Source organism: Hyperolius riggenbachi, chromosome 5 (genome assembly GCF_040937935.1).
Source record: "Hyperolius riggenbachi isolate aHypRig1 chromosome 5, aHypRig1.pri, whole genome shotgun sequence".
NCBI classification, from domain to species: Eukaryota; Metazoa; Chordata; class Amphibia; order Anura; family Hyperoliidae; genus Hyperolius; species Hyperolius riggenbachi.
The window spans coordinates 321,291,662-321,313,414 of NC_090650.1; the positions used below are offsets into that span (position 1 = coordinate 321,291,662).

At 45.7% G+C, this 21,753-nt stretch overlaps 1 protein-coding gene across 4 annotated transcripts in view; it reads left to right on the forward strand.

The window, feature by feature from the left end:
- The window catches only part of CABLES1 (Cdk5 and Abl enzyme substrate 1), a 152,131-nt gene that overhangs the window by 121,145 nt on the left and 9,233 nt on the right, over positions 1 to 21,753 (forward strand). For all 4 annotated transcript variants that reach the window (XM_068237255.1, XM_068237257.1, XM_068237254.1 and 1 more), the window contains 3 exons: positions 9,213 to 9,318; positions 13,950 to 14,106; positions 17,440 to 17,543. In XM_068237255.1, coding sequence (XP_068093356.1) covers positions 9,213 to 9,318; positions 13,950 to 14,106; positions 17,440 to 17,543 — 367 coding nt within the window. The remainder of the gene's footprint in view (positions 1 to 9,212; positions 9,319 to 13,949; positions 14,107 to 17,439; positions 17,544 to 21,753) is intronic.

Sequence of the window (21,753 nt, forward strand, 5' to 3'; positions counted from 1 at the left end):
AAATGTTTAAAGGATACATCCAGGGGAAAAAAAAATCCACTTACCTGGGGCTTCCTCCAGCCCCCGGCAGCCGTCCTGTGCCTCGCGACAGCTCTGGTGGCTCCCGGTCTTCTCCGCTGCAGAAGCCGACCTCGCCAGTAGTTCTGCGCCTGCGCCGTGCATCGCTGATGACGTCAGCGGTGGAGCGCAGAAGAAGCCGACCTGGCGAGGAGAAGACCGGGAGCCACCGGAGCTGCTGCGAGGGCACAGGACGGCTGCCGGGGGCTGGAGGAAGCCCCAGGTAAGTGGATTTTTTTTTCCCCTGGATGTATCCTTTAAACATTTAGAAAGTAGATCAAATGTTTTGTTGTCTCTGCTCAGTAGCAGTCTATTAAGTGTCCCTAAATGTAAAAACATGAACTATATTGACCCTTTTCTCTCCTGGACGTTTCCTTTAAAGGGGAACTGAAGAGAGAGGTATATGGAGGCTGTCCTGTTTATTTCCTTTTAGACAATACCAGTTGCCTGGCAGCCCTGCTGATCCTCTGCCTCTAATACTATTAGCCATAGCCCATGAACAAGCATGCAGCAGATCAGGTGTTTCAGTGGTTCAGACTTATAAGTCTGATCTGACAAGACTAGCTGCATGCTTGTTTCTGGTTTTAATCAGATACTACTGCAGAGAAATAGACCAGCAGGGCTGCCAGGCAACTGGTATTGATTAAAAGGAAATAAACATGACAGCCTCCATATACCTCTCTCTTCAGTTCCCCTTTAAATATTAAAATAAAATCCTGGAATGTCTAAAAAATTCATTTTTAGGAGTAGGAGGATAATATCAATTGTTTATCACATCAGTTTTTCACCTCAGGTTCACTTTAAAGGAAACCTATTCTCCACTAAAAAAAAAAAGCCAGTTTAATTTAAGATGACTATACACTGGTGGATTTTTTTTTCCTTTGATCGATTATTATAACTGATAAATGAATCGAATGGATCAAAAATCCAGTTGTCATTTTGATTGAGAAGCGATTCTTATTGGCCGATATTCGTTCGAATTCTTAAAATGAATCCATTGAGTGTGTTGGGTTATTTCAATCGATGGAACAAGAATCGACAGCTTTTCATTATGTATTCCAGTGTTTCTCAACTTTTTTAAACCAAGTACCCCTTACTTCTACTTCATCTCTGCTCTGCAAAGTACCCCCGGCGAGTGCGCGCGCACACCGACACGTGTGCGTGCACCCACACACACACACACACACACACACTTGCGGGAAAATGAGGGTGCTGGGTGAGGCTGGCAGTGTGTGAAGGGTGGGAGAGACCGGTGAGGGTGCTGGCTGAGGTTGGCAGTGGGCGATGAGAACACAGGCAATTTACACACACAGAGACACACATACATACTCTATTTATACACACACACACACCTGAGTGACAGACACACACACACACACACCTCTTCTAAGTGACAGACACACACACCCCTCCTGAGTGATAGACACCCCCCCCCCCTCCTAAGTGATAGACACACACACACACACACACACACACACACACTTTAAGTGATAGTCACACAACCCTCCTGAGTGACAGACACACACACACACACTTCTGACCTGAGTGACACAACACAGGCACAACCCTTTTAAGTGATAGACAGACACACACACAACCCTCCTGAGTGACACAACATAGACTGACCTCTCCTGAGTGAGACACCCACACACCTCCTGAGTCTCTCTCACACACACACCTTGAGTGCCCACCTTACTTTGTGGCAGGCTAGTTCTGTGGGAGCCAAAGTCTAGGTTTCCTCTGCAGTTTCTTCGTTACTTTCTGCAGAGCCCAGGAATGTGAGCAGATAGAGCGGGCAGCACGGGGTGAGGATCCTCGTGGCTGAAGAGACATCACGCATGGTGCGTGCGGGGCGCTGTTAAAAGACAGCCTGTGTGGATGCAAACCAGGCCTCACTGTCCGCTATACTGACAGTTCAACAAAGGTCAGAAGCTGCCTTGGCTACCATAAACATGCAGCTGCCAGCCCAGTAGCCGAAAACACTCCTGAACAACAAATCTTCTGCTTAGACAGAGGAATCAGGCACGGAGCCTGCAGCTGCTCCATCGAGACCTACTTCCTCTTCCAGGCGAGACCCACGTGTTGTGTGTGCCAGTCCAGACCCAGCCGTCCTGCCCTTGGCACTGCTGCCTGCAGCTGTCCGTATATATTGTGCAATCAAGCAGGGCGGCTACGTACAGACCGGGTCTTGTTGCGCTGCTTGGGACACTTAGGCCTGGGCCACACTAGCTCCGGGTGCGGGACGCATCCGTGGTCCGGGCTCCGATTTTCAAAACCCGGAACGCAAGCGGATCCGTGCTGCCTTTTTTGCAGCACACGTTTTGGATCCGCTTGCGTGTTTTTTGTTTTTTTTTTTGCTAGAGGGGGTAGCAGCCAGGACGGGGGGCTGCGGGCAAAGCGGCGGCCAGGGGGGGTCACATCCCCCCCCCCCCCCTTGCTCACCTGGGTGCCCCCCGTCCCCGCTCCCCCTCCAGCTCGCATATAATGTAATAATTTGTACCTAATGAAGTTCGGCGAGCCGGGCACTTCCGCCCACACCGCTCGCCGTCACTTCCTGCAATGTCGCCCTCTGTATTTCAGTGGGCGGCATCGCAGAAAGTGACGGCGAGCGGTGTGGGCGGAAGTGCCCGTCTCGCCGAACTTAATTAGGTACAAATTATTACATTATATGCGAGCTGGAGGGGGAGCGGGGACGGGGGGCACCCAGGTGAGCAAGGGGGGGGGGATGTGACCCCCCTAGCCGCCGCTTTGCCCGCAGCCCCCTGTCCTGGCTGCTACCCCCTCCAGCATGGCGGCCCCCTCCTTCACCATGGGACACTGGAAACTGATCCGTTTCCAGTGTCCCAAAATGTCAGTGAAGAGGGAGGCCCGTTTCCCCATTGATTTTCACTACCCGTACGTGTATACGGGTCCGTGAAAAATGCTGCAAGTCCGGACTCAGCGTTCCGGGTTTAAAAACGTATTCTGCGGATCGCACGCGGATACGTTTTTAACTTGAGTGTGTACTATTCCTATTTTTAACATTGGTATCCGTGGCTACGTTTTTCGTCCGGGACAAAAAACGTAGCTACGGATACGTTTTTAAATCAAGTGTGAACTAGCCCTTAGCGGTGTTGAGAGTGCAGCCAAGATGGAATGACTCAGCTAAGCCACTGTGCGTACCCCCGGCTGTAGTCTTGCGTACCCCTAGGGGTACGCGTACCACGTATTGAGAAACCCTGATGTATTCGATCAAACTTAACTCGATCTGATTGATCAGGGTGCTTTTTTTTTTTTTTTTTTTATCAAAAATAGCCTCCAATCGTTAAAGGTGGAAAAATGGAACAAAAATCGACCCTAGTGTATAAGCAAAAAATCGATTCATGATTGATTGATTCATTTATTTTGAATCGATTCTGAGAATCGTTAGGTCAGTCGATCATCCTATAATTGACCAGTGTATGACCAGCATTACCTGGGGCTTCTACCAGCCCCCTGCAGCTGCCCTGTGCCCACGCCATGACAAACCGATCCCCAGCAGTGACCCACTTTAATTTTCAGTGACTGAGCGAGTTGATGTCCACTGTTGCTCACGTCCTTGATCACGCTCCTGTCACCAAGAGCATCCTGCACATTCCAAGATGTATTTATTACTGTGCGCCCTGCACAAGTGCCCGCAAAAGTGCTCAGTCACACTCCCATCGCCGGGAGTGCCCTGCTCCAGGTGACGAGAGTGTGATCGAGCACTTTTGCAGCCAGGGCTGTGCAGGTGCAGTGGCCATCGACTCGCTGAGTCACCAAAAACAAAAGTGGGTTGCTGCCGGGGACGGAAAGATCGGTTTGCCACAGTGCAGGCACAGGGTGGCTGCAGGGGGCCGGTAGAAGCCCCAGGTAAGTTAAAGAGGAACTGCAGTGAAAAGAACGTAGTGAAAAAAAAGTGCTTCATTTTTACAGTGATTATGTATAAATGATATAGTCAGTGTTTGCCCATTGTAAAATCTTTCCTCTCCCTGATTTACATTCGGACATTTGTCACATGGCAATATCTTTACTGCTGGCAGGTTATGTCTGTGGAAAGAGATGATGCATTTTTGGCAGTTGGAAACAGCTATTTCCCACAATGCAACAATGCACCCACAGTGTGATGTTGGTAACCTGGTGCTGACATCACACTGTGGGAGGGGTTTCAACATAACATCAGCCATACACACATCCCTAATGACCTGTTTGAGAAAAGGAATAGATTTCTCTTGTAAAAGGGGGTATCCGCTACTGATCGGGATGAAGTTCAATCCCTGGTTACGGTTCCTCTTTAACTTTTTTCTTTGAGTTTAGGTTTCTTATAACAGTGCGTGCCTGGCAAGCTCACTGTGCGTTCACATTTTAGTCTGGCTGTCTGCAAATGTGAAATAATATTTTTCTGGGTACCTTGTAACAATGCAATCAGAGGGAATTCAGCAGGCTCACATTCCTAAGCAGGAAAGTAATTGGATCTAGAGCAACTTGTTCAAGGTCATACCAATTCAAACAGAGCTGCCTTCCTTCGCAGGCCATGCTGAGCTACTCCCTTACAGCAAGATGAATGATGGGGAGTATTCCTGTGATGAATGGATGTACATTCGCTACCCAGAGCCAGTTATCCCCTGATCTATCTCATTCATACTCCACTGACATACTTTCCTGAAATAACAATTACTGGGCTTTCTTGTCCCGTATATTATGGTGGTATGTGAATTACATATCTCACACACTCAATTATCATTCCAGTCAGTCAAGTTTTTTCAACAAAGTTAGCTGTAATTAGTTAATTCCAGAAATGTTTTTACATTCTGCATTGCGGTGCATGTACCCACTCCTAGGCATCCAAACAATAATAACCCCACCAAGTACTTCTCTCCATGTTATTCCTTGTATAAATCAGGATTGCCATTTAATGTGATTCCTTTTAGCAATAGAAGTTAACCCTTTAGTTACATTATTTTAAATAAAAAATTGCTGCTAAGCCAGGGCTGTGGAGTCTGTACTAAAATCATCGGACTCCAACTCCTCCATTTATGAAACCTCCCACTCCAGCTACCCAAAATAGCTCAGACTCCTCGACTTCCAACTCGCCAGTCCTGGCAGAGCTGTGAAGTCGGTACAAAAATAATACGACTCTGACTCCTTAGCTTATGAACCAATCGACTTTGCAGCCCTGTTTCAAATTTCATTTTTTTCTTTTAATAATAATAATAATAATCCGAACATTTATATAGCGCTTTTCTCCTGTCTGATTTAAAGCGCTCAAGAGCTGCAGCCACTGGGACACGCTCAGGAGGCCACCCTGCAGTGTTAGGGAGTCTTACCTTGAACTCCTTACCGAATAGGTACTGACCCTAGCCAGGATTCGAACCCTGGTCTCCCATGTCAAAGGCAGTCCCCTCAACCAGCACTGAGCACTCTATTCTATAGGAGCATAATCTTTAAGGGCCTGTTCTCACTTGGGCGATTAGGGGGTGATTCCCACCAATCGGCAAAGCGCTAGCGCTTTTTAAAACGCTAGCACAATATTAACCTCATGGCAGTGATCTCACTGCCACGATTGCTGCCAATTGCGGGTGTTTTTTATTTAGCGGCAATCGCAAAACGTGTTCCGTGCAGCATTGTGCTGCGATTCTGGAGCGATCGCAATACAGTGTTTAAAGTGCTGATCATGTTCGCTCTGAATCTCGAGAGTGCTCAGTGATTTTACCGCTCTAATCGTGGTAAAATCACCCGCGAAAGACGCTAGCACTTTGCTGTTGCAAGTGTAAATGGGCCCTTAAAGTATTACGCCACTTTCAGATGCTGCATTAATATTCTTCTAAAATGATTGCTTGTGGTCTTTGTGGGAGGCTATTTAGAAAAGGGCTGCACAGGCATGCTGCCCTAGCTATTGGCTTAATGTCCTATCCTGTCCTATAGAGAGGGGTGGGGGATGCAGAAGGAGAAGGCACCCTGCTGTGGGAACTTCAATAAACTTGTAGTAGCGTTGATACTGGCCAGGTCCAAAGTAGAGGATTGCCAGAAGGGTACAAACTGATTTTAGCACTAATTGTCACGTGAGTCTGCAGGCCTCTATTCCCTGAGGTCCAGACATTCAAGCTTGTGAACTTCTCAATCAGACAATGAAGGCCTTATCTCAGCAGGGCTCAGGATCTAAGCCAAGTAAGCAGGAGTACTCCTATATTGGCATGTAAGGGTAGCACCACCCACCTACACATTTTGTTCTCCTTCAGTAGGTGTTGTCAGAGTGAATGTAGCTAGGTGCAAGATGGATAAAACACATCGGCTCCATTATTAGCTTCAGGGGAGAGTCAGGGGTTTAGATGGGAAGAAGGGATCATATTCTGTATTGTCAGAAATACGTAATACTAGACAAGTTATAAAGCATGATTCACTGATCTCTACAACACAGCACAGCCAAACGGCACCATTTTCTATTTAAACTTTACAGCCTCTTTTATTACCTGTCTGCTATATGGGCAATCAATCAGTGGTACAGTAGAATCCCTTTATACTACACTCCAAGGAACCAGGAAAGTAGTTTACTATATCAGAAATTGTCATACTCAAACAGATAAGTATACTGTAGTACTTTTTAGTACTGTAGTACTAATTCAGTCAATAATTGGGAGCCATTTTTTTGCGTAGTATGCTCCTGGTGACATCAGCGGGAGCGAGGACACACGAGGTCAGAGCTGCCCAGTGGTTTGCGACATTAAAGTCACAAATTCCAGAAGTGAGCCGTGGTGGGGGACAGGATTATTGTTTTGTCCCGGCGAGGGCCTAGGATGCTGCAGGGGGCCGTTAGAAGCCCCAGGTAAGTTTAAACCTTTTTTTTTTTTCGGGGGTTACAGTACTAATGCTTCAGCAAGCGAGCACAGACAGTGTGTAAAGCTCCATCTAAACGATACAATTCCACATGCGATCGATCGAATTTGATTGGACCGATTAAATCCGACATGTCCGATCGGGACTCGAGCAATAGTGTAATCGATTTTGGTTAGTTATCAATGCAGAATCGACCACACTATCGATCAAGTCCCGATCGGACATGTCGGATTTAATCGAGTTTACCATAACGAGATACTGTATAATAATAACTGATTCTCAATTAAATTAAAACTAGCAAGCTTGTTGTTTTGTGCAAATTGTGTCACCTTTGGCCCTGTATTTTCACATTTATTAGTTTTTTTTATACCTGTGCTTGGAACAGCTTTACACATATCCATTCAGAAGCAAGACATCTAAGCTACATACACATGGGGTACAAAAGTGGCTAGTGGCTAGCGCACCGGGGGCGCACAGCTCCGCCCGTGCGACAGCTGTCTACACGTCTCTGCCCAAAGGCAGAGACACGGCGGAAGCTGTCGCCGAAGGTTCCTCCCCCCCGCCGGAAGCTCCATACATTGTGTATGGAGTTATGGAGTTGCTGTCGCTAGTCCGCATACACACGGCGGACTAGCGACAGTTGCAGCGACAGCTGTTGCTGGCGATCGAGCAAGTCAATCACCTGGCGACAGCTCGGAGTAGCGACGGTTTGGGGCGCGCGCGTCATACACACGGGCGACCTGTCGCCGCAACTCGCGTGTGCCACGTGGTTGTGGCGACAGACGTACCCCGTGTGTATAAGCCATAGTGGCTAACTTCCTGTTCAGAGATAAGATCATGCAACCCCACTTCCTGTGAATAACAAGCCTGCAGCAAGCTCTGTCAGCATAGTAACTGGCATAAGCTCCAATTCTTCCCTTGTGCATTAAACCTAATATAGATGAGGTGGGCAGTGAACTGTGAAACTAAAGAAACAAATCTGCAAACAATTTCTATGGTCCACCCTTGTTGAGGGTTTTGTTTCCACTATTTTCCAACACCTTCATACACATATTTTACATAGTTAGTTTGGTTGAAAAAAGACATTCATCAATCAAGTCCAACCAACAATGAGTTATTATGAATACTGTTGATTTATGAAAGTATCAAATGGGTACAAAATGGAAAGTAGTAATAATACTGAGTCTGTAGACCACATGAATGTCAGAGAGACTAAAACCCACAGCAGGTTTAACCCCCCTGATGGTTTAATTCCCGCGGCTGCGGGAGGGTTTTTTTCACTTTTTTTTTTTTTTTAGCATGTAGCTAGCCTAGCGCTAGCTACATGCTTCCCCCCTCCCTGCGGCATCCCCCCGTATATTCCGATCGCCGCTGGCGCCGCTTGCCCATAAGGAAATCCCGTTCTGAACGAGGTTAAGAAAGAAAAAGGAGAGAGCCCTACCCTTGCCAGTGAAAAGTAACAAGGATGAAATTGATTAGGGCAGTGCATAAGCTGCATATCCAGAGGCAGTGAGTTTTTAAGTCCTGTTCTATAAAAAGCAGAGCTTGGTCAGAGGCTGAAAAGAATGGCTTCAGCTAGATTGTATGCCTGTAAAAATGGTAAGTTTTGAAAGTGCAACTTTAAAATTTCAACCTTTGGAGAATGACAGATGTGTTGTGAAAGGGAATTCCAGAAGAGGGGGAAGCTCACAAAAAGTCCTGTGTATGCAGATATAAGGTAATTCAAGTGGAGGGCTAAAGGAGGGTATGGGCTGAGCAGAGATTGGGTTTGGGATAGTATCTGGAAACAAGTGAGGAGATGTGTGGGGGAAAGCTTGTGGTGAGCATTGTAGGCCAAGCTCTGGAGCTTGACGTGGTTTCTTTGGTTAATTGGCTAACCGTGAAGAGCTGAAAAAAACAAAATGTCAAGAAGTGGGAAAAGAGGTGGACAGGCCTAGCAGCAGAGTTCAGCATAGATTGGAGTTGCTAGTCTGTTAGTTGGTAGGCAACAGAGAAGGTTTTACATTCGTCAAGAGCATACACTAAATTTTTAGTAGCATCCTCAGTGAGAAAGGGCTGAATGCAGGTGTGTGTTCAGAGTTGCGATACTTACTGCTCTGTTCAGCTAATTATTCATGCAGGGAAAGAGGAATTACTGGGCAGTTTGCGAACTAAAATGTAAAAATCTGTTTTAATAACATTAATACAGAAAATTATTTGTGTAGCACTGGTATATCATTACATACGTTTTTTTTGTTTACATTATGATAATGCATAGCCACCGCATTCCTGAACTTTCTTGTGAAATGCTGGCCCATCATGCTATGTGTTTGTGTTCTGCACAGGGATATGAAACTGGAAGGTACGAGACAGCGCCATTCTTCTGGTGGTATGAACACTAGAGAGATGATCCTTGGACTAGAAGGGGTGGAGCTTGGTGCTGATGGGAAGGTGAGAATGTAAGCACAGCTTGTAAGACTACAGCAGGTGACCTGCACTTTGGATAGAACATATAACCACAAAATCCAGTCAATGGCTTGGATATCTTCCAACACTTAAATATAGAATGTATTCACTATACATAGAATCTAAACATATACCAAAAAGTGTGTGTTAAGCATTATTTACCGATAATCTAACCCTCGCTGAAAGAGAGCTTGGTTGCCACCAGAATAATCTTACAATCATGGGATATACCATATTTTTCGGACTATAAGATGATCCTGACCATAAGATGCACCTAGGTTTAGATGACAAAAACCAGGGGAAAAAATATATATACTAAACCTGGTGCAGGGGCATCTTGTGGATTATGCCCCCTTTGTACCTCTTGTGTCTCCCTGTGTCCTCTTCTGTTCACCTTGTGTACTCCTGTGTCCTCCTCTGTCCTCCTTGTGGCCTCCGCTCTGCCCCTTTGTGTCCCTATCGTGTCCTCCTCTATGCCCCTTTGTGTCCCTATTGTGTCCTCCTTTATGCCCCTTTGTGTCCTCCGTTTGTCCCCCTGCAGTGTTCTCCCCAGAATTTTTTTCCAGCTGCACAACTCTGCTTACAGCAGAGGAGTAAGTGAGCCGATGACAGCCGGGCGCTCACCAAAACTGTGGAGCACCTGGCTAAAACATCCTGGGGAGAACACTGCCCTGTGTCCTCCGTTTGTCCCCCTGTGTCCTCCTCTGCATGGGTACAGTACATGGAGTCCCCGACATTGCGGTGGGTGGGAGGTTTGTATTGGCAGGCGCTCGCAAGTCAGGAACTCCCTGCATTTGGACTATAACACGGTGACTTCTTTCCCCTCTTTTTTTTTTTTTTTTTTTTTTATAGTCCAAAAAATACAGTAATTTACCAAATTATAACTGGTCAATTTAAGTGTTGTTCCAGACAAGAAAATAAACCTGTACGAAGAAACTTACCCAACACTTTATTTGTATTGTGACTTACCCTTAATCTTTAAAAAAAAATAAAAAATTGTAAAACCTTTTTTTGCTGAACTTAATCATCAATCACTTTTAAACCAGCGTATGCCTGAGCGTTCTCTGAGCGGGAGCATGCACATGCACTGGCGGTCGGCGGCTTCCTATCGGGGATGTAGTTACTACATCCAGGAACACACCAGAGGACGTTTTTGGACATAGAATCTACGTCTAAAAAGGCAAACTAGTTAAACAAATCTGCATCTATTAACTTTTTAGCTGTAAATGATCGATTAACAGAATCCTTTGCAATTATATCAATAGTTGAAAGAAAAAGCAGTTGTTTTAGTTTTGACAGTATTAAAATTAGTAGTTCAAAATATTTAGGCCCCTTTCATAAGGGAGGCTGGACTGCATGCTTGTCAAGCAGTTCAGCCTGCCGGGCCGCAAGTCAGTTTTGGCTGCAGTTTTTTTGCAGTCGGATGGCAGCATTTATAACCCCGCAGGGGTATGAGCCGTGCTCTGATACGACACAGTAGGGAGGCCGCCTCTGCACCGCCCATGCCAAACACTAGCAAATGCCCGGACAGTGCACAGGAGTAGTCACAGGCAGTGGAAGATGCCTAAATATATTAACATCTGTGATTGCGGTTTGTTGCTGTGTCACATTTTAGGTTTCAAAATCTCTTTATTAAACAAAAAGTAAAGACATACAACTTTTGATAGCAAAAGAGGAACATAAAATAATTAAAGCTCAATATAACAAAAGAGCCTGAACATGGGCTAACCATAACATCTTGAGTCATTAAATTCTCACAGTAAGACAACAAATATATAGGAATTCAAAGGCAGTATTCATCACTGAAAAAGGCCAGAAGTCCAATGGTAGAAGCACATACAGTACATGAACTATGTAAGACACGGAATATAATGATCAAATAGGGGAAAAGAAATGTAATAGCCAGGTCATAATCCAGAACCTTAGGCTGCCGGACCCCTGAATGAGATCCAAGGATCCCAGGTTTTCTCAAATACATCTAAACGGTCAGCTATTTTAGCATTAATACACTCAGATATCATAGTGGAGTCTATATTTCGAAGGACTGTTGAGAAGGATAAGAAATGGGAATGCCATGAAGTAGCAATGTGAATCTTAGCGGAATTGACAATATGTTGAGTTAACTGTGTCACATTTTAGACACGTACCAAAGTCAAAAGGTGGTTAATACTGTTTTTTTTCCAAATCTATTACCTAATAGTATGTCAGAAACAAACCCTTTAACTAAAAGAGAAAAAAAAAACTGCGTTATTGCTGTGCCAATGGAACTCTTCTTACTGCAACTGAGAATGTATTTCTGCCGTGTGACATAATGGCACCAGAGGCATAGGTAGGGTTTTCAGCACCCGGGGACAAAGACAGTTTTTGTGCCCTCCGCAAAAAAATGGTGTGACCACGCATCAGAATGTGGGCATGGTCATGGGTAGAGCCAAATATGCAAATGCTGTTTATATAGCCAGATGTGCCCCCCCCAGATAGCCAAATATGCCCCCTTCCTCGTTCAGATAGCCAGTGTGCCCCACTATAAATGCCAGATGTGCCTCCCTTCCCCTGTTTAGATAGCCAGATGTGCCCCCCTCTACATAGCCAGATGGAACAGCAGAAGACTCACTGGCTCCAATGTTCCAGAGACGCCATCATCTGTCCTCTGCAGCGTGCAGAGCATCCTCTCCTTGGTAACAGAAGAAAAATGTAATCTCCGGAACGTCAGAGCTGGTGAGTCTTCTGGTATTAAAGTGAACCTCCGGACTAAAAATCTACTCAGCAGAACTGAAAAGGCTTGGTGTTTCATTAAGTTTCACAGCATCAGAACTTTGCTTTTCTTACCAAAGCATCATTTTTAGCTGCATTTTTAGCTAAGCTCCACCCATCAAAGAAAACTGTCCGGGGCTTTTTTCCCTGATGCTATGCAAAGCATGATAGGATTTCCTATGTTGTTGTTCACGTTGCCTAGCAACTGGGAGGGGTGATCAGCACACAGGACAGTTGGAACTGTGTCTCATGCTCCCTGTCACCTCCTTTCAACCAAAAAGATAGCTGCCCTCATGTTCTTTTAAAACAGGGTGGGTAAGAGATTATATTACCCATCTATTTTAATTAACATAACTAATGTAACTTAATGACAGTATGTTTTAGGCTGAAGATCCTCTTTAACGTTTACTCACTCCACTGCAGAAGGAGGGAGAAAAGCAGTGGCACTTCAGCAGGGCAGTTTCCAGGCTAAATTGTACCCAGGGCAAGGGTATAAAAATTGCGCCCCCTTCCCCCCACCTCCGTGGACTCGCGAACCCTAAGGGACAGTCACACATCCACAGGTCACAAGTAGATCTGCCTACTTACTAGTGACCAGCCGCTCATCAAGGAGGAAGCAGGGACCAGGATTACACACGGGCGAATAAAGCCGACTCCTCCATAGGTGCCGCGCACTGACAGCTTGCAGTACCGCTACTGGACATCAGGTGTCATCACGCGGTGGTGACGTGATGATGACTTGATGTCTGACTCAGGCAGCCTAGGAGGAGTCAAGGAAGGTGATCGAGCTGGTAAACTTCTTCCATTTGGCTGCACTGCACATCACCAGCTCCCTAGTGGTTATATCCTTCTACCTGCGCCCTCCTTCTACTTGCCGGTTTGCGCCCAGGGCGGTCGCGCTGCCCGCACTGCTCAAAACGGCCCTGCACTTCAGGTGGCCAGCAAGCCGTCTCTCAAACATGTGGGGGTGCGGCAGTCGTGCTGAGTGCCCTCACTTTGCTGCGCCTGGGGACATATGTGCTCCCTTGCCCACCCTTAGCTATGCACCTGAATGGCACCTGTGAGGTAAATTACCAAAGAGGGACCTTCCTTCATTTTTCTTCGCCATTTCACTTACTAAAATGCTTTGGAATTGACACCACACAAAATTTCAACCAGTAAAAAGTTATTTGTAATAAGCAGAATTCGCTTTTATTTATAGCAGCTTCGTAATTTTTAAAAGACCATTTTGCTGTTACTCAGCCATCTGTTCTTGAGCCTATTTAATAACATTGTGTAAATAATGCTGGATGCGTTAACCCATGTAACCCTTCCAGACTGTTATCTACATGAAGTGGAAATCCTAACGAAAGCAGATTTCATGTCAGCTGATTGGGTTACATCCCTACCATTGCATCTGGCTCTCTGCTGCTCAGGTAGCCAATTAAATCCTTAGAATAATCATTTTTAGGTCGCAGCTCACACAGTGTTTTGAGAGTTACATTAATAATGATGTCCCATTGCTGATTTTAGAACTGTTCCTTGTGGCTAAATATATGGCAGCTGTGAGGTGTTCCATTCACTAGGCCAAGCTCTTTCAGTCAGTAATGTTGGCAATGCATAGTGAGATGTGCTGAATTAGTGCACACAGAGGAAAATAAGGCTATTTTTACATATCTCTTGAATTGCATTTAAAAAAAAAAAAAAAACCTTCTGTAAATACCTATTCTTGTTTTACGAAAGCAATAAAAATTATGGTATACTATTCTTTGTTCTAGCAACATATGGCTGATTTAGGAGACATTAGAGTTAATGGAAGAAATGACGGCACCTGTTAATGTTTAATGTTCACTGATCAGCTACTGGCAATCTTTTCTTCCCTCTAGACTGTATCTTATACCCAGTTTTTGTACCCGACCAATGCCCTGGGAGTTCGCAGGAATACGATAGACTCTACATGCTCCTTTCCTCTGTTTCGTAATGCAAGTCACCGCAACCTGACCCTGGGGAGAGCCAACAGCATCCAGGGGAGCATTGATACAGGTGACATGATCGTTTTACATATAGCTCTCTTACAGTTGTAGTGCTTTAAGGAAGGGATACAATTACAGTCCCTCTGGCTGTCATGCACACATCTTTGCTGTTGTAGTAAATTAGGTGAAGTGTTTACATTTCTTCTGCAAAGTGCAGTAGCCCATGCAAACCAAACAGAGATGATGTAAAGTCCTGTATGTTGCTTGTGCTGGCTGAAAACTTCAGAAACATCAATGCGGATAAACTTTTTCAATGCAGAGCACCTTAAAAATAATCTATGTACCTCGCTGTTTGCGAGTCACAAACCACAATTGCTAAAGGGCTTGAAAAGCTGGAACATTGTAGAAAATGTCACTAATTTTAGGAGAGTAACCAAGCAGCTTAGGGTGACCCAAACTACTAGGAATGTATAGGGGGATGAAAGGAACCAAAAAGCCCTCCTACTAAAAAAGCAAAGCTTGGTGTAATTGCCTTCTTAAAACAGAAGGAAATTTGCAATAATTCAGTTATAAATGAACATTTGTGGTTACCCACAATGCACACCTACTAAATATGCAAATTATCCCTTTCCGCCCTTGTTAAGCCAAGCAAGCATCCAGAACCGCTGGTTTATAGCAAGCCTATAGCTTTAAGTTTTACACAGCCATACCAAACCCACATGTAGACAGCCTGTTTCGGACTTTTGGTCCTCATCAGTACATGGCAGGGATTGATAAGGCTGTATGAAATAGGGCTTGGTCGAGTACAACAGAGTAACCAAGCAGCTTAGGGTGACCCAAACTACTAGGAATGTATAGGGGGATGAAAGGAACCAAAAAGCCCTCCTACTAAAAAAGCAAAGCTTGGTGTAATTGCCTTCTTAAAACAGAAGGAAATTTGCAATAATTCAGTTATAAATGAACATTTGTGGTTACCCACAATGCACACCTACTAAATATGCAAATTATCCCTTTCCGCCCTTGTTAAGCCAAGCAAGCATCCAGAACCGCTGGTTTATAGCAAGCCTATAGCTTTAAGTTTTACACAGCCATACCAAACCCACATGTAGACAGCCTGTTTCGGACTTTTGGTCCTCATCAGTACATGGCAGGGATTGATAAGGCTGTATGAAATAGGGCTTGGTCGAGTACAACAGAGTAACCAAGCAGCTTAGGGTGACCCAAACTACTAGGAATGTATAGGGGGATGAAAGGAACCAAAAAGCCCTCCTACTAAAAAAGCAAAGCTTGGTGTAATTGCCTTCTTAAAACAGAAGGAAATTTGCAATAATTCAGTTATAAATGAACATTTGTGGTTACCCACAATGCACACCTACTAAATATGCAAATTATCCCTTTCCGCCCTTGTTAAGCCAAGCAAGCATCCAGAACCGCTGGTTTATAGCAAGCCTATAGCTTTAAGTTTTACACAGCCATACCAAACCCACATGTAGACAGCCTGTTTCGGACTTTTGGTCCTCATCAGTACATGGCAGGGATTGATAAGGCTGTATGAAATAGGGCTTGGTCGAGTACAACAGAGTAACCAAGCAGCTTAGGGTGACCCAAACTACTAGGAATGTATAGGGGGATGAAAGGAACCAAAAAGCCCTCCTACTAAAAAAGCAAAGCTTGGTGTAATTGCCTTCTTAAAACAGAAGGAAATTTGCAATAATTCAGTTATAAATGAACATTTGTGGTTACCCACAATGCACACCTACTAAATATGCAAATTATCCCTTTCCGCCCTTGTTAAGCCAAGCAAGCATCCAGAACCGCTGGTTTATAGCAAGCCTATAGCTTAAAGTTTTACACAGCCATACCAAACCCACATGTAGTAATTTTAGGAGACAATTGATATTTGGAGGAGAAAAAAAAAGAGAAAACTTTTGGTAATTGTAAGCCTCCATGGTTAATGTACAGTAAATGTAAACCCAGTCTCCTATTCTCTCCACATTCCTCTATCCCTCACTAATATTCTCTGACACTTCTATTCATATATTCATATTTAGCCACTCCTTCTGACTAACAGAAGTACTTCTGAAAACTAATGCTACAAGAAACTGGTTCATGAAAATAAAACTAATATCACATACAGGACCTTTTTTTTTTTTTGTAGTACAAGGATTATTCCAAAACCTGTGTAGACATAACACAACAAAAAGCTTAGTGAATACTAGCTGCAGAGTATTTTGCGGCTCTGCTTTAACCCCTCCTGGCAGTATCATTATTTCCAGATTTTAGGGTCTAAAAAGGTTTTAGACTCTAAAATCAGGAAAAAATCATGCTACCAGAACGCCAGCCCCTTCTCTCACTTACCTCCCTGGGCTCCAGCGCTGCAATTGTACCTCCGTCCTCCAGGTGTTGCTGTAATACTTTGGTGAGATCAATGACGGTGATCTCACCAGAGTAATTCAGAGCCTCAGAGGACAGGAAGGAGAACGGCTACTGACTTCTGGATCCCCCAGGAGGTGAGTAAAAGCTTCCGCTGCACACAATACTCTGCATAGAGTTCCCGGCAGCTAGCCCGAGCGTAGCTTGGGATTACCACCAGGGAGGTAAAAGGATGACTGACCTGAGTGGGATACAGAGGCTGCCCTGCCCTGCATTGCAACTATTCCAATATAATCATAAATGTGTCTGCTGTAATGAATCTTATCTCAGTCAGCCTGGCTCTTTTGTGGTACATTGCCAGGGAGAGGGAAGCTTGTTATCACCCCTCTCACATTCCTGCTCCTCTCTGATTGGCTGAGGGTAGTTCAATGTGACAAGAGGCTGAGAAGAAAAATACACCACATCCCTCTGCAGAAGCTGCTGAAATACGATCTATGCGGTGCTCACATGTGTACAAAGCAAGCTAGATATGTCAGAGCAGATTCTAGTACAGTACAGATCTCAGTGGGAAGGAGGGCTTGCAATGCATACATCATTTCAGGCAGAGGAGAAACCAGGTGTAAGGGAGGAAATTACATCAGGAGTGGTTTCAGACAGAGGCAATAAGGATATAAAAAGGATATAAAATGCCTGGAACAGTTTCCTCTGTATTTACCATATAAAATTCACAATGTGGACAGTACAATACATATGTAGGTAGAACAAGTCTACTATAGTTACTTATACGTGTGTGTGTGTGTGTGTGTGTGTGTGTGTGTGTGTGTGTGTGTGTTAGTATGACTGTCCCTGCTGCTTTAACAGGACTCTGTCACTAGTTGAATAGGTTTAAACTAGAGACTGGCTCACACCAAGCACACCAGGTGCTATGTACACATGCAGATAACCGCTGTAGAAGCTTATGATAGATATACAAGTATGTTAAACATTTACGTGGCTAACAGGATATTCTCGTTTCCTATGTGTTAAATAGGTAGTGACCTGGGAGACTTTACGGAGTACGATCCAGATCTGCTGGATGACCCTCAGTGGCCATGTGGCAAGCACAAAAGAGTTCTGATATTCCCTTCCTATATGGTAAGTCTAATGTATATGGCAAGATAACTTCTACAGTTCTGCAATCTCTCACTTGCTGCTTCTGCTGCAATGACAGCAACGCATGGAATAAGCATTTTTCACTTTGCTGTGCTGTGTGTGGTTTTACTCTCACATATTGCTATAAATCTGACTGTCCCCTTATAATGTAGGAAAACTGGCTCGTCAATAGTTTTGTAAATGTGAAGGCCCAAATCCAGGTTCTTCTATAATATTTCCCAAGTTTACCACTTTGTGTGTGTCCATCCACCTCAGAGATGTCCCTTTCTGCCCAGCCCCAAGGTGACTGCAGCACTGATTGGATGGTGTGTGAGGCGTATAGAAAGATGGTGCTCATGCACACTGCTACCCCATGCAGTATAGCACGCGTCACCAGTTAGTACTGAAATGAGCAACTGCTTTCCTGATGACTGATGTACTTCTCCTTAGGCCTCTTGCACACTACATGCGATTCCAATTTGCAATTAGAGATGTCCCGAACAGTTCGCTGGCGAACTGTTCCCGACGAACTTCCGTGGTTCGCGTTCGCAAAGAACAGCGAACTTTTCCGGAAGTTCAATTCGCCCCCATAGTGCATCATGATGGTCAACTTTGACCCTCTACATCACAGTCAGCAGGCACATTGTAGCCAATCAGGCTACACTCCCTCCTGGAGCCCCCCCCTTATAAAAGTCAGGCAGTGTCAGGCATTGGACTCACTCTTGTGCTTGCAGTAATTGGAGAAGGGAGAGCTGCTGCAGACTCTCATAGGGAAATCTTAGTTAGGCTCTTGTAGGCTTGTTAGCTTGCTCCTTGCTGATTCTTATTGCTAAAAAAGCACCCCTCAACAGCTCTTTTGAGAGCTAATCTTGTTCTTGTGATCTCTCGTGTGTGTGTCCCACTTGCATTATATACAGCTCTGCCAGTCAGTCGCAGCTGGCCTTTGGCCCCTTGGTGGTAATTACTACTGTGCCAGGTGCAGATTTGTAATACCCTTCACTGCATATAACTACCTGTTGTTCACAGTGCACCCACCTACCTGCGTGAGAGTACGCAGTGTCACTATGCCTGTCCGGTACCTGTCTGTGTGTGACAGGTGCACATTTATAATACCAGTCATTGCATAATTGTTCACAGTACCTGTGTGACCGCATGCTGTGTTATATACCACTCCGAGCATACCTGATAACTGCACCTGTGTGACAGCTGCACATTGTATTGTAATACCAGTCACTGCATACCTTTCACTGCATCTGTGACTGCACATTGTATTATACCTGGCAGTCAGTAAATACCTTTCACTTGAATGGATGGCAGACTTGCCCTCCATAACAGATTCTCGTGAAAGGATTTAAAATTGATTCGTCTCATATACAGCAAGGCCTCGAAAGTCCTCCTGTATTGTTATTTTTTGTCACTACCTCGGGACTTGCATGCCATGCCTGCTGAATTCCTTGGATGTGTGGTGGTAGCCGTTTCCCAGGCTCCAGAATGGAATTGAACCCTGACTCCCCGGCCGTACGCTTTCTTTAACAATGGTAGAGAGAGAACCATTGACAGTATGAGCAGCGATGGACTACTGGGTGCGTAGGCTTGACCTGTGGCCAGAGCTGTCACAATTTTCCATCCAACTTCTGTCTTGCCCTGCCTCAAGCGTCCTGTCAGAAAGGACCTTCAGCGCAGCTGGAGGCATTGTCACTGAGAAGAGAAGTCGCCTAAGTACAAAAGTGTTCAGTACCTCAGCTTTATCAAAATGAATGAGGCATGGATCCTGGAGAGCTACTGCCCGCCCGAAGACTAAGTCAGTCCCCACACACAGCATCTCTGCCTGCATGCCGTGTGACTGCCTGCCCCAAGACTAAGTCGCTCCCCACACAGCATCTCTGCCTGCAGGCTGCTTGACTGCCTTCTCCGCCACCACCAACAGGGTCCAGGACTCCAGGTGGATTCCTGAATTTTTAAGGCCGCTGCTAGCAGCGTCCGCTATAATAATTTTTCTGGTGCGTGTACATGCCTGCCTAACTTTTCTGGCTGCACTGCAGCTGGAACAACAACAACACAAAAGGCATGTACATGTGTCAATTCCCCTTCGTGATCGTTACCTTGCCGCGATGAAGGGGCTTGCGTATCACAATGAAGCAATGACCGCCGGCCATAAGAGTGTCTCGGGGGGGGCATACCCAAGATAATAAGGTCGTTGCTTCATTCTGAACAGACCAAATTTGATCAGCTGGACAGTCACTGTTCTATCATTGAGCTACCACAGCCCGGCGACCATATGTGCTTGAAAACCGCCATGGCCTGCACTCTCGCCATGGTGCGCACCAGTCCAACACGGCCGTCACTACACAAATAGCTGTTTGCGGTGTGTTACACAGTGAGTTTGCCCCCCCCCCCCCCTCAACATGCAACTCCTAGCACTGAGCTTGCCGAGAACCTCAGTGAATTCTACTGCAGATTTGAGAACCAAGCAGCACCTGCAGGTCTTCCGAAGCCACCTGCTCCCTCCTCCACCATATCTGCTCCATGTCCAATTTCACCCTCGTTGGCTGTGAACAAGGATGATGTCCTGCGCTACCTATCAAGGCTAAATGCTAGGAAAGCCTCAGGCCCAGATGGAGTGTCACCAGCATGCCTAAAAACATGTGCTCAACAGCTAGCTCCTATTCTCTCCTCCATCTTCACCAGATCCCTCCAGGAGGGTAAAGTCCCAGCATGCTTCAAGAGGTTGACCATCATCCCCGTCCCCAAAAAACAGGGAATCTCCGACCTCAACAACTACAGACCTGTGGCTCTCACATCCGTCATTATGAAAGCTTTTGAAAGCATGGTTATGCCTCTTCTAAAAGTCTCCACAGAGACCCTGCTGGACCCACACCATTTTGCGTTCAGAGCAAACAGGTCCACGGATGACGCCATTAACATCTGCCTAGAGACAGTCAACGAGCACCTGGATAGACCAAACTCATTTGCCAGGATCCTCCTCCTTGACTTTAGCTCAGCGTTCAACACTATCAGCCCTCAAATACTTCAGGAGAACCTTGCTGAGCTCAAAGTCCACCCCACCCTGCGCCTGTGGATAACTGACTTCCTCACAAACAGATCACAGGTCGTCAAGGTAGGTACTATCCTCTCCCAACCAAGGACCACCAACACAGGGGCCCCACAAGGCTGCGTCCTGTCACCAGTCCTGTTCTCCCTGTACACAAACAACTGCAGATCCACTGAAAACTCTGTCAAAGTTATCAAATTTGCAGATGATACCACCATTGTGGGCCTCATCACCAATAATGATGAGCAGGCATACCGTTATCAGGTTGAAAGAATCTGCAACTGGTGCAAGGAGAACGGGCTGGTTCTCAACACCGCAAAAACCGTTGAGTTGATCATCGACTTTAGGAAGCGTGCACCCACACCACCCCCAATCCACATAGACGGCACGGAAGTCTTATGGGTCCCCTGCGCTCGTCTCCTGGGCACAACCATCTCCAACGATCTGAGGTGGAGGGCCAACACCACCTGCACCCAGAGGAAAGCCCAGCAGAGACTATTCTTCCTCCGCCAACTGAGAAAGTTCGGCATGGACCAGAAACTGCTGACGAGCTTCTACTCAGCCACCATGGAATCCGTCATCTGTTCTTCTATCCTCTTCTGGTACGCTGGCTCCTCTGCCAGCGACAGACACAAGTTACAGAGAGTCATCAGATCAGCGGAAAGGATCATCGGAAAACCACTTCCCCCACTGGACCTACTCTTCAATACCAGACTACGCTCCAGAGCCTTGCGGATCGCAAATAATCCTTCGCACCCAGGCTCCCGCTTCTTCTGTCATCTCCGTTCAGGCCAGAGGTATCGGGCCATCTACACCAGGACCTCAAGGCACAGAAACAGCTTCTTCCCCTCAGCTGTCAAATCACTGAACTCACTGGACTCACTCCCATCCCCCACAACCGAAAGAAGAGCGGCCCCTCCCTAGGCCGCTTGCTTTCACTAGCTAGAATAGTCTTTTAAGCATGCCTGCACTGCAGAACTCTCCTTTTGGAAATATAAAAGGAGAGAAACCGAGAGCCCAATATGGTGTAGTATGTATTGACCAGGAATTGGAATTATGATAAGTAAGTAATATACTCACAAACGTGGGTTACCGCTCAGGCAACCACTGTATAGGCAGGTGGGGAGGTTAGACCTGTCCCCACTCAGGATTAAGATGTCG